The 12,430-nt window shown below is 35.2% G+C and overlaps 1 protein-coding gene across 3 annotated transcripts in view; it reads left to right on the top strand.

The window, feature by feature from the left end:
• Positions 1-12,430, top strand: part of LOC110371226 (sodium channel protein 60E) — a 158,301-nt gene that overhangs the window by 93,950 nt on the left and 51,921 nt on the right. For all 3 annotated transcript variants that reach the window (XM_049845219.2, XM_064038216.1, XM_064038217.1), the window contains exon 3: positions 7,898-8,106. In XM_049845219.2, the coding sequence (XP_049701176.2) occupies positions 7,898-8,106 (209 nt within the window). The remainder of the gene's footprint in view (positions 1-7,897; positions 8,107-12,430) is intronic.

The following is a 12,430-nucleotide window of genomic DNA, read 5'->3' as shown; positions in this document are numbered from 1 at the left end:
TAATGTATGTAATATGAACCCAATACTAAAAATACATAAATCTCCCGAACAAAATGTGACAGGTATCTTTGATCAACGTATACTTACAAACGTATATCTACAGATATACACATAAATACGCACAGAGGCGTTATAATCACAAAGCCAGGATTTCAATGTGAAACAGTTAAATTATTAATTGTTGAAATCGCGAGTCGTGTTACAGTTCAAGTTGAACCGCGTTCATTATGTGTGTCAAATATTTATGGATTGTTCTGACGGGATGCCGATGAAATTTCTTTACATTGTACTTACGATTAAATTTTTTAATACAAATATAATATACCCAATATTGAATATATGAATTGGGTTATTATGTCGTAGTATGTAGCTGGGTAAAGTTGTTTGATAGATAACGTGCTTGCTAGAGCGCTCAGATAAAGAAAAAACTGCCATCGCAACGCGAATGGCTGTCATTTTATTATCACTTCGGGCCGATACCACTTCAACATTCATCTATCAGGAATTAGGATATAACTAGACTTAGCTGACCCGACCCATCCCTCTTTTTAGGGCTAAAAAGTAAATAAATGGTCAGCATTTTTTGCGTTTCCTGCAACTCAAACCTGAAGTTCTCCTAAATGCTTTTCAGTTGTTTAACCGTGCAAGAAAACTCCTGATATTTTAGCTATCTAAAATATTCTTTTCCGTGAAGTAACATACTGCAGTCGCCACATAAAAATAGCCAGTTTTAATGAAAACTAAGAATCGCATAATTTCTAAAAACTTTGTCCCACAATGAAAATATGAAAACTAATTTTCAAAGGTAAGTAGTTTAATATGAAAGTTAATTGTTTGAAATTGTTCGCCAAGCGCCCCGGCTACCTAAGTGATATTAAATTAGCTCTTATATGAAAACCTTATGACCTTAACGAATATAAAATACCTAATGCATAATTTTATAGTTTTTCAGAAGTGCTTCTATTAATAACCTGCTGCAGGTACCTAGGTATCTTGTTTTCATTGGCTCTTTGCGGCAAAACTACCTATGTTCGTTGATAATCTTCCTATCTCTTTATGTGAGCCTAGTACTTTTTTTCATTTTATTTTATTCACGTAATATTAATTTGTTGTGTACATACACTACAGTATTTTCTTGCATAATTATGTTATGAATATTTCAATTTGCATGAAACTACATACGTCTGAAACTGCGTTTAATTAGTGAGCGTCATATGATATTTATAAAGGAGTATAGCTTCACGATCGAGCGCTCAAAGGCTTTTGATTCAAAGACGAGATTTACAGATTATTCGTGATTCGGAGCTTCGTCTCATAATGCAAATATGTAGTCGATATTTTGTCGATTTTCTCTGAAATATGGAAACTTTTTTTCAATATACCTAATGCATGAATTAAGACAGTTACCGACGAACAATAATATATAATCATTGAAGAAACGAGTGTTTTTTTTGGATTGAGAACTCCACCTTTTTGGAACTTATTCAAAAACAAAACCTCTTGGATATTTTCGGATACAAATACTTTAAATCTCAATCTTTTCATAAATAAATGAACGATTATAAAAAAAAATCTTTCTATCATTCAACTTCCATTTAATCTAAAAATACAATAGTAAGACAATGGTTCTTTAATCATAGCCTTGCCTTTTCTGTTTGCCTGGTACAATGAAATGTTACGCTAAACGAAATGGCGCGTAAAGGTAACACGGCCGTTCAAATGCCTTCTATTCATTGGAGAAGCAATCATGGCGCTGGCTTTTGAATTTAGAATCTCCCGAGTGCGTGTTTGCGTCTTGACCTACTTGTTTGAAGCTATGACCTCCTAGTACTTTTGCAGCGCTTATGATATCTTTTTCGTTAAAAATATTAAAGTAAGTTTATTAAAATTAAACTCTTTCTTCTTATATGTAAGGGCTAATTTGGGATTTTCAAAATTTTGCTGATTATGCAAATGGCATTCCTATGGCTGAACATGACAAATGTAGATTTCCCCAATCGACCTCTACAAATAGAAAATGTCATACGAAGCGCTGCCCAAAAACATTAAATTATGTTTGCGAAAGTTCTCAGAGTATTACATTTCGTCGAGGCAGAGTATATGGGGAATATCCCACGGGTCGCTTTTGTTGTGTGTAATAAAAATATCTTTGCTATTACATAGTGGTAACATTTATTATAATGTATTGTTTTAATATTGAATAACGAGACTATCATATTTTATATTTTCATGCTAGTAACGATAATTGAAAATACGATCTAATTAAAACAAACAAAGGAACGAGCAAGCACCTAATACAACTCCCATTCGCTTAATACAAGCGTCTTAAAACCAAAACAATCTAAGGGCAAATTCAAATACAACGTGGAAATTACAAGAAAACTTTCAAGCAATTAGGTAGGGAATTAATTAACGAGAAGGTCTGTATGGGTGTTACAGTTTCAGTATGTTTGTTCAGGGAACTGTAGGCCCGGCTTTAAGGACAGTACTACTAAGATGTATTTCAAGATGTGCGGTGATTACTGGAACTTATGTTGTAATTTTACATGAGCACCCTCCATCTTGAACGGCGATCGATTCAAAGAAGTCCGCGGTGAATGGATGCGAGCTTCCGAAGGTTGAGATTGTCATCCCTCCATTCGAAAGTAATTTGACGTGTATTTACTGATTGACGTATTAAATAAACTGCACAAAGTGATAAAATATGTGATATTGCTATATTAAACCACTTAAAAACCCCTTTCATAAATAAAGCGACAAGTGATGATAGTATTTTTAATGAACTCGCGGATCTCGGATTATGTAAATATAACATTTGCATCTTACACTTAACTTAAAAATATTTAATTCTCTTTCCTTAAAAACAACGTCATTTCGGGTTGAAACTTCGTCTTTATAGCGTGCAGGGCCGGACTGGGGATTTTATGGGCCGCATTATGTCGCCGGGCCGCCACATGGCCACAAGTTGGACCGTAAAATTGGATAATAATGGGACCTACGCTTTGCAATTCACACATTGTACGTCAAGACTTGGCTGATTTTCAAATGAGCTGTGATGGAGGAATCAATGTTCTTGTTACATTGAAACTAGGGAATAAAGATGTCAGTCTTTCTCGGACGATTAGTCATGAGGTTGGGGAATTGTTCAATAGAGTGACTACAGCCCTGGAATTCAAAAGGCTTTAGAAAGACAGAACTTGATTGTGTATCCACACAATATTACACGAACAAAATTACCACCATTTAACGTCAGTATATCCCTCAAAAAATATATTCCAATAACTCATAATTTGTACGAAACAGCACAAAATACGACTTAACAAGGCGAACAAATAAATTTCTCCGTTGTCTCTCGCACGTTTCAGAAACAATGAAGAGTGTACATCTTTCCTCGTCGTGCTTCTTTTAATATCTATCTTTTTGAAAGTTTTGTCGTGTCATTAAAAGCCTGCTTTTTTGTAAGTAGTAAATGTATTGTGTTTTATTTTTGTTTAAAATATTCAAGCGATTTATACAAATTCTTGCCAATGTTATAAATGCGAAAGTAACTATATTTTTATTATTTATTTACTTTTATCTTTATTTTTAACATGCTTATATTAGCTTCATCTGTAACTAACTAGGTACCTACTTATGTATATAAGAAAATCTTGACATCTTAATTTGACCCATTTCCCGGTCTTCGATTAGGATGAAATTTTGCACACGCTCTGAGTTCTGATGATTACATGACTGATAATACATAATACTGATTTTTTAGTTTTTTTTTTAAACTGTTATATTTTTGTACATAGATAGTCTAGTGTCTCAAAAAAGACATAGGCTACTCTTTATCCTGGCGCGCGGGCAATTCTGATCATCTTTCAAAACAGTTACAACGAAAAAATAGACTCATACATATGCTTCAATTTCTTTATCTAATTAAACATAGCCAAACATTTCAAATTCCACATTTCTAAACCAAAATATCTTAACTCCAAGACAAAATAACCGCTCAGTCGTCGTACTTATACACAGGCTGTTCTATTTTAATTCGGCCGCAGGTGGCACATAAGTTTGTCCTACCAAGTTATGAGTCATCACGTAAAACGTTGCTCGGCGGTCTTTACACCGTTTTACAACCCTCCACTTAATGCTTTGAATAACTTAAAACATAAATTTTGGGACAATCTTACATAAAATGTACGGCTGATATTTTGTTATGAGCAAGACTTTAAATTGGTGGAAACAGTCATGAGTTAAAAAAACTATTAAAGTGAAGTTGGCTACTAGGTTGCGATCAAAACAATACTGCATCATATGCTGAGTTCAGACAGGTAAAATTATTTAAAGATAACTTTATGCGTATTCAGTTCCAAAAAAAGAGAATGTTTATCTTTGGGATGCTCTCAAACAGCAATATTTAAACTACGTCAACTGATATTTTCATACTTAATTTATGCACAATTTGGTTAACCAATAAATATTAATAATTATTCAGCAAAATATTGTCCAAGTACTTTATTTGTATTAATGTAAATTGGTAATGGAGAGGGATATAACAGGTACTTATCTACTGCGTACATCGTGGTTATCTAGCCAATAAATTAATTAATTATTACAAAACAATGGATTTATTTAAACCGCTTTTTCATTTAATTTATGCATGGAATGGAACACGCAATAAATTAAAAACTATTTGTTGAAAACTGTTTGCACAGCAATAAATTCGGTAGTTAAACAAACCAACAGTTGCCAGTTACAAAAATGTGGTAGAAAAATTAATATTAAATTCTACCTAACCGCTTTTACTGGCAACTTTGACGTTGAGTGAATGCAAACATATTGCAATTTGAACCACAGTCAATATTGAAAGTTGTAGACTCGTTTAGTCTGAAACTTTAATATTCAGACTAGTTCGCGTCAGTTGAACGTTCAGTGTTCTAGACCCTTCCACTATTAGAAAGGTTATACGATTTGTAACTTTTACCTTATGGCAAGTATTAACCGTAATATTTTTTCATCGACATGGTTGTCATAATCACAGTGAAGAAAACACAAAACCTAGAGAACGGATTTTCTTGCGGTTTTCTCAAAGTGATTTTGCGGTGTCCCCGATTCAGTATGATAAACTCATGTGTAGCACGGGTGGACCACTTGTTTAAAAATAAACCTTTTATCCAATTCATTAGGATCCTCGAATCGATAATCTATACCGTTTTGTTTTTAAGAATCGATATCTGTCAGTTAAACAGTGATTTAATGTACCATACTAGAATAACAGCTATTTGTGATTGATTTAAAACGTTCCGCAGTGATTTGTGAATAAAATATGTGCAAAACATCACTGTTTTACATCTCGAACTAATCGTAAATGTCTAAGGGCTGCCTTTTATTGGTAATTGGTATTGAAATAGAACTATTCATTGCCTTGTTTTTAAATATACAAATCAAATGAGAATCGTTGTTTAAAGGTCATGTGTATTTGGCAACAAATGAGGATAAAATCATCCTCTATGTTTGTTATATTAAAAAACCTTACTATGTATAATGTATATGTATAGATAGAATACTTTAAACCATGTTAAAATGACTAGGAACAACTTTTGAGGTCATTATATTTTGGGAATACCAAAAACAACTCAGGACAAAACATGTGAGTTTCGTCACACAAGAAATAAACATAACACTTCTCCAGAGACTTTCTTGCTGTCAAAAACTACCAACTGACAACAGAGACTGTTGTTGGTGTCAACCTGTAGCGACTAACTATAACAACTCCGTGTATCGTCCCTAAGGAGGTGTAATTAACTGTGTGGAACTGTTCCAAGCTCTTCGGAATACGTGTTAGCAGTAGCCGTTGGAACTGGATCGTAAGAACTGTTGTTAACGCTTGAATATGCGTTGTGTTTTAAATTATTGTGGTAAACACGATAGACATAGCCACAATTTGGTTTTGTGCAATAAAAATATTTGTGTAATCTTAGTCACCAATAGATTGGTGTTACAAAAATCTCTGCTCGTTGTAAATTTTTAAACAAGAAACCATTTCTAGAGTCAGTTTTTCAAATTGAAATATAACATTTTCGTTGATAATAAAACCGTCAGTCGCAAGCGGAAAAAATGTTGCATAATGCGTTTCTTTTTACGAAAAGATTTATGATCCATGCGACGTTTTTTTGAAAGCTCCACTGAAATGAAATACGCTGCTTTTGACTGGGCCGAGGTCATCGGTCATTTTTCAGGATTGCTACACTTCTGTATAAAATACAACTGTGTGGGCAGTAAAAGATGTCGCGATATTTTTAAAAATGTGTCTTAATAAATATCACAAAAATAGCCGCAATAATGATTTTAAGCATCTGTCTAAGTAACTGAAAATTCCTTAACTGCATTATTTTCTATTTATCTCGTAAGTAAATGGCTAACTTCAGAAATGCAAAACAGGCGTGAACTGTACTGTAACGTAACAACTGTAAAAACATATTCTAATGACATCTTGAATTAAAATCTTATACAGAAAATAAATTGATAGAGACAACTCCATTGCCTCTTCACGTTCGTTAAAAATAAGCATTCTTAACATACTACATTAAATCCTTAATCAAATTGGGCATTGGATTAAATTCGTCTTCATGACAAAAGCAATGCGGTTGTAACAGGACCACGCGGCAATTTGATCAGGCGGTACCTGGCAATCAATGGAATGCCACTGTTGGCTTCAACACGCTTTTGTTCACGATATGAAAGCTGAACATTCAATCGACAAACTGTGTGTAGGCTCTTTGTGATACGCACAGACCAAATATTTGTACCTGTATATATAATTATACGTAATTTTTTAAGCTCAAAAACTAAGGCCAAAACTTACATTTTCAATAACGAATGAGTAAAAAGCCTATCATGTTGCGTTTTGTACAGTTTATAGTGCAATTTTTAGAGAATACAACGGTATGCTTTAAAATGACTGGTGGTGACTGGTAAATGATTAATGACATATTACATGCAGTCCAATACATCGTTTTTGGAAAATTTCTATGTAAGGCTAAAGAAACTATTTAACAACAAGCAATTTTACCCAAAAACCTAGTAATAACTCATAACTCTACAAAATAACTCAAATTACAACCTTTCACTCCAGAAATATACCGCCCACGTAACCAGCCGTTCAAAAGTTCAGCTCAAAACTGCACCTGATTACGAATGTAATTTCCAGGTAAACAGAGCGAAACAATTATTTCGAACGCGGTATAATTCGTGGTGGTAATTAAAACTTGCAGGGCTACGTGGCTAATGGCTAACGACGCTGGTGGCAGGTGGCTCGTGGCTCGACAATTAACCACGCTAATTTGCAAGCCTCATAATTGTTGCTTGTGTTAGCTTTTGTTTGGTTTGTGAGATAATTAGTGGAGATATTGCTTGTTTCTTGCCTTGTTATTTCTAGATTTTGATGATGTGAAAGATAAAGTTTTGCTTAGTATAAATTCTGAGTCTGAAATGTAGTCTGAAAAGTATGTATGTGTAACATGACGCCTGCTTTAAAATAACGGAATGACTTTCATGGAAAAGTTCGGTGTATAACAATCAGTATCCACGTGTAAGGAAAACTAATAACTTAAAGACACGTTTAGGGTAGGTTAGATTATATCAATTAAAGTTCGTATAGGAGAATTTCTAGATCCTTGTAGAATACATTATTTATCATGAACGTATAAAATAACTTTCATCTTTCATTATCGTTATAATTATAATCAGCTATCATTCATCATTTACCATATCACATATAGGTACTTTTGACGATTGCAAATCACCAGATGACCCTTTTTTATCAAACCTTCACTGACTTAAACCTAGATTACTTCCTTACAGAGTCCTTTATGTTTCTATCTTCCATTCTAACTACAGCTTTCTGTTGCAGACTTTCTGCGTGGTATCAAAACGGTTTCGCAAGAACTACATCCATCGCTTCACGGCCACCAGATCTCTATTCTGGTACTCGCCGTGGTCTCCCGTGCGGAGGGCCTGCGTCTACCTGTCTACGAACCAGTACTTCGATTACTTCGTCATGGCTACTATCCTGCTCAACTGTGTCTTCCTTGCCATGTCGGAGACTATCGAAGAGGCTGAGTGAGTATTTTTTTTGCTTATGTATTTAATAAGCTAATAGGTATACAAATACATAAGGATAACTATGCGGTATATATAAGTATATATAAGTCGTGGTGGCCTAGTGGGTAAAGGACCAACCTCAAGTATGAGGGCGCGGGGTCGATCCCAGGTCAGGCAAGTACCAATGCAACTTTTCTAAGTTTGTATGTACTTTCTAAGTATATCTTAGACACCATTGACTGTGTTTCGGATGGCACGTTAAACTGTAGGTCCCGGCTGTCAGTGAACATCCTTGGCAGTCGTTACGGGTAGTCAGATACCAGAAAGTCTGACACCAGTCTAACCAAGGGGTATCGGGTTGCCCGGGTTACTGGGTTGAGGAGGTCAGATAGGCAGTCGCTTCTTGTAAAGCACTGGTACTCAGCTGAATCCGGTTAGACTGGAAACCGACCCCAACGTGATTGGGAAAAGGCTCGGAGGATGATGAACTATGCGGTATATATGATTTGTCTCAGGAAAGCGAGTGAGCCATGCTTGTGTGTGTAAATGTACGTGCCCATTGTCATTGTATGCGCAAGCTCAGGAGCGATGAGTGTTGGTTGATACAACGACATTGGTGTAGGCTCGTAAATCGACATTATGTATTTACATTCACACACACAAGTATGGCCTACCCACTTTCTTGTACGGGTAGGGAGAAAATACAGTTTATTGTCTCTTTGTAGCTTCTTAACTCACCACTGTCTGATTGAAAAGTCACAGAAAAGTCTTGTTAAGCTTTTAATTCCCTCAATTTCGTTTTAACGATAACTATAGTTACATGTATTAATATTTAACTCTTCATTTTAAAACCTAAAATAAACCCATTAAAGTGTCAATTAGTTAAAATTGCAGATAATTAAGCTCATATCCAGAAATAATGCAAAATTATTCAGTAAATTGCCCACTTAACGGGACATAAGCCAGCAATATATTTAACCTCGTCAAATTAACGGTATTTTAACAAAAGCTTCCTATGTTCGGATGTCCTTTACTGTCAGAATCTGGTGGGGTTCGATTTCGGTTCAATAATTGGGAACTTATTTGAGGTTCAATATAAATTATAACCTACAAAAGAATACGGTTTATCAGTAACAAGTATTTTCTTCTGTGAGTTTAGCTATTAATGTAAAACTTAGGTATATTTTAAATCTAAACATTGTATTTCGATCCTAACATACGTTAATTCAGATACAAGACTTTTTGGTTTAGAAATCTACTCCCACCGAACAAGAAGATGTCCAAAAAGAACAAATTATATTTCACGTTCCAAATTCCCAATTTAAAAAATTCACGTTCCAAATTCAACTTTAAAATCAACTGTCAAAATTATGCGCAAACTCCGCCATGCAAGTACTGTCGCCGACAAAATCTGTTCGCATCAGTGACGGTTGAATCAATCATGTTACTCGCTTACTTGCGTTTACGTCAACGTTATAAACGATCTCGTTAGTGTGCGCGATTGTACAGATGTAGAAAACGTATGTTACCGTGTAGTACGAATATATGTATATGTATACCTCTATGTATGAATCATGGAGAACAAAATGACTAGCGGAGATGCCATAACGGAAAATCTTTTAACAAGGTATATAGCGCGCCAAAATGCGGGTGTTCGGGGGACGAGGAACGTTACTGCCTTCTTTGGACCCGTCCATATTTAGTACCAAAAATCGTTGACAGATGTCCCAAAGTATCCGAACTTCATTAGTTCACTCGTAACCGATAGTTTTGGTCATGGCCACCTTACGTATTTGACCTAGGAGAAGGCGCTTGACCTACCTGCCTTATAGCATCTCTGCTCTTTCCTTACTCCGTGGTACGAATGGTATAATTTACCGTCGCTTATGTAATTTATAACTGGTGCACTATCGTAAGTGGTTGTTGCTTGCCGCTTAATGCTTGATACGATGTGTTCGGGTAATTTATTGGGGAATTATCGTGTAGGGGGCGAATAATTCTGCTGTTAAGTGTAAGAGTGTGAGGTAATTTTTTTTTATGTTACCACATGTCTTTCTATCTTTCACATAAATAACGTCACTAAAGTTATGAAAATTCTTAATATGAAAATAAAAATCATACATAGTGAGCCCATAAAGAATATGGAACCCAAGATAACAAGAAAGCAGTAGTACATGTTGTTGACAGACCAAAACACGCGCATGCAAAAAAAATCTTAGCTACAAAATAAGAATTTATTTTTATTAATAAACAGATATATTTCAACCCTCCAGCAACCTTCCTTCCGGGATCAAACAAACCAATTTAAGTAGTCAGATATTCATGAAAGGTAAGACTAAATCCGACCGGGATATCCGGCTTGCGATGCGCCATGAATGCTGAACGGAATGCACTTTAATTCCGGCCCGAGGTGGCGACGTTAGTTTCAATGAAATGACGAGTTTACGCTCGCAGTTCCAGGGTTAAGTTTGATTTTCGTGTTAGTTGTTGCGTAAATAGTCGAGGAAGGTGTAAATATGTAGTAAGTTTTTGAACGCAGTACCTCATCGCTTTGTTATTTAGATTGGAACAGATTTTTGGATGAATATTTTGAAAACGATGTATTAATAGAACTAGCTGAAATTTCGTAATCCTGTTAAATAATGGAATGTTTGAGTCCAGTTTAGTTGACGACTGAAACAGACAGTGAGCTTTAGTTTATGTGTGTATGTCTACTGGAAGCTCAAGGTTAGCTAAAAAAAACCTAGGTGGGTGATAATTATGTTCTGTATACTTATAAACATTAAAAACTAATGTACCTGTATGAATGACGAGTACCAGGAAAACACACATAACGACAAAACGTTTCCCTCACCACGAACACCAACTTCCTAACACAAACTTATTCGTAATCCACCCGTGAGCCGATCCAATACCGTTCTGTAATTCGAGATGTAAGTGAAAAACAAAGTTTGCTCGCACTCAATTTAGCGGAACTTCGGCCTCCAGGAGAGAGGAATCAGGAATGCAACATACGTGCGACCCCAACATGGAGAACAAAATGGCTAGCGGAGATATCATAACGCAAAAACTCCTAAGAAGGAAGCGCACCAAAATGTTGTGTTTGGGAGACAAGGAACGTTACTAGCTCCACCCTTACTCACCTTATTCCACCTATGGAACCCGTCTATTATTTTCAGAATAAAATCACCAATTAATGAAGACCCATAAGGTTGTCTGGCAGAGATAACGCTTAGCTATAAGACCGCCCATTATGTAATCTACTATAATTAGTTCTAAATAAATGATGAAATGACTGGTGTACTTAATAAAGCATATAGCTGTCTATCTATTATAACGTCTCATTAGTTTGAGTAACTGATCACACCACTGCCGTACATTGCTTGACCTACAAGAAAGCTCCTGACCTACCCTCCTTCTAGCATCTCCGCTATATTTCCTTCCTCCGTGGCTAGCAAAGTGTCCCCACGTGATAAGATTGCCAAGTCTTTGGCAGGTTCTATCGTGATGGCGTCGTTAGACTGATTGTGTATTAAGACGTGTGACAATAAAAGTTGCAAGTGTTTTTTGGGTAATGTGGTTTTTGTAATTAATTTCGGGATTACACTTACAGGATTGATATAGAAGTTTTTTGAAAGATTGAGTATTGTTTTCGGTCCAAATGTAATTTTAATGTAATCTGCAGACCAGTTTTTTTTTTCTTTACAAATATTTACTTGTTTGACTTTGAGAGATTTAATAAATTCTGGGCATACATGAAATATAATTAGATTTACAATTTACAATTCCCTTAAGTACATTCGATGATTATTCTTAAATACATAGTTAAAGACCCTCATAGGAAAAACAGAATACTCAACAATCATTACAAACAACGATTTTCCGCCTAAAAACGAACGAATAAAAGAGAAAAAACCGTTTAGACTGTATACTTATTTGCTTAAAGCAAACAAGAGACTTCCAATGTGTGCTGACACGGTTTTCTAAATAAAAATTTGACATTATACATATGTACGTTTGTACGTACATTGTAACGTTTTCAGCGGCCTTGAGCCTCTTGTATGTTATTATTTAAATACGTATACAATTAGACTGACGGATTGTATAAAAATACTGACTTATTGTGATATTAAATAGGCTCTGTTTGAATTTGAAGTTATTTTGTGACACGTCTATTTCAGTTTATTTTTTTATTTCGCTTTCCACGTTCTTTCCACACTCTTCCTTTTTCTTAGGTAGGTCAATATAATTACAAATATAGACGTTTAAAGTATATGATTGTATGTTGTATCGAATTACAAGTAACCAATACAATTTCCACGGCTTGAGTCCCTAGGGAAAT

Source organism: Helicoverpa armigera, chromosome 15 (assembly GCF_030705265.1).
Source record: "Helicoverpa armigera isolate CAAS_96S chromosome 15, ASM3070526v1, whole genome shotgun sequence".
In the NCBI taxonomy this organism is placed as follows: domain Eukaryota; kingdom Metazoa; phylum Arthropoda; class Insecta; order Lepidoptera; family Noctuidae; genus Helicoverpa; species Helicoverpa armigera.
Note: the sequence above shows the minus strand (reverse complement) of the source record. Positions and strands in the feature narration are given on the sequence as shown.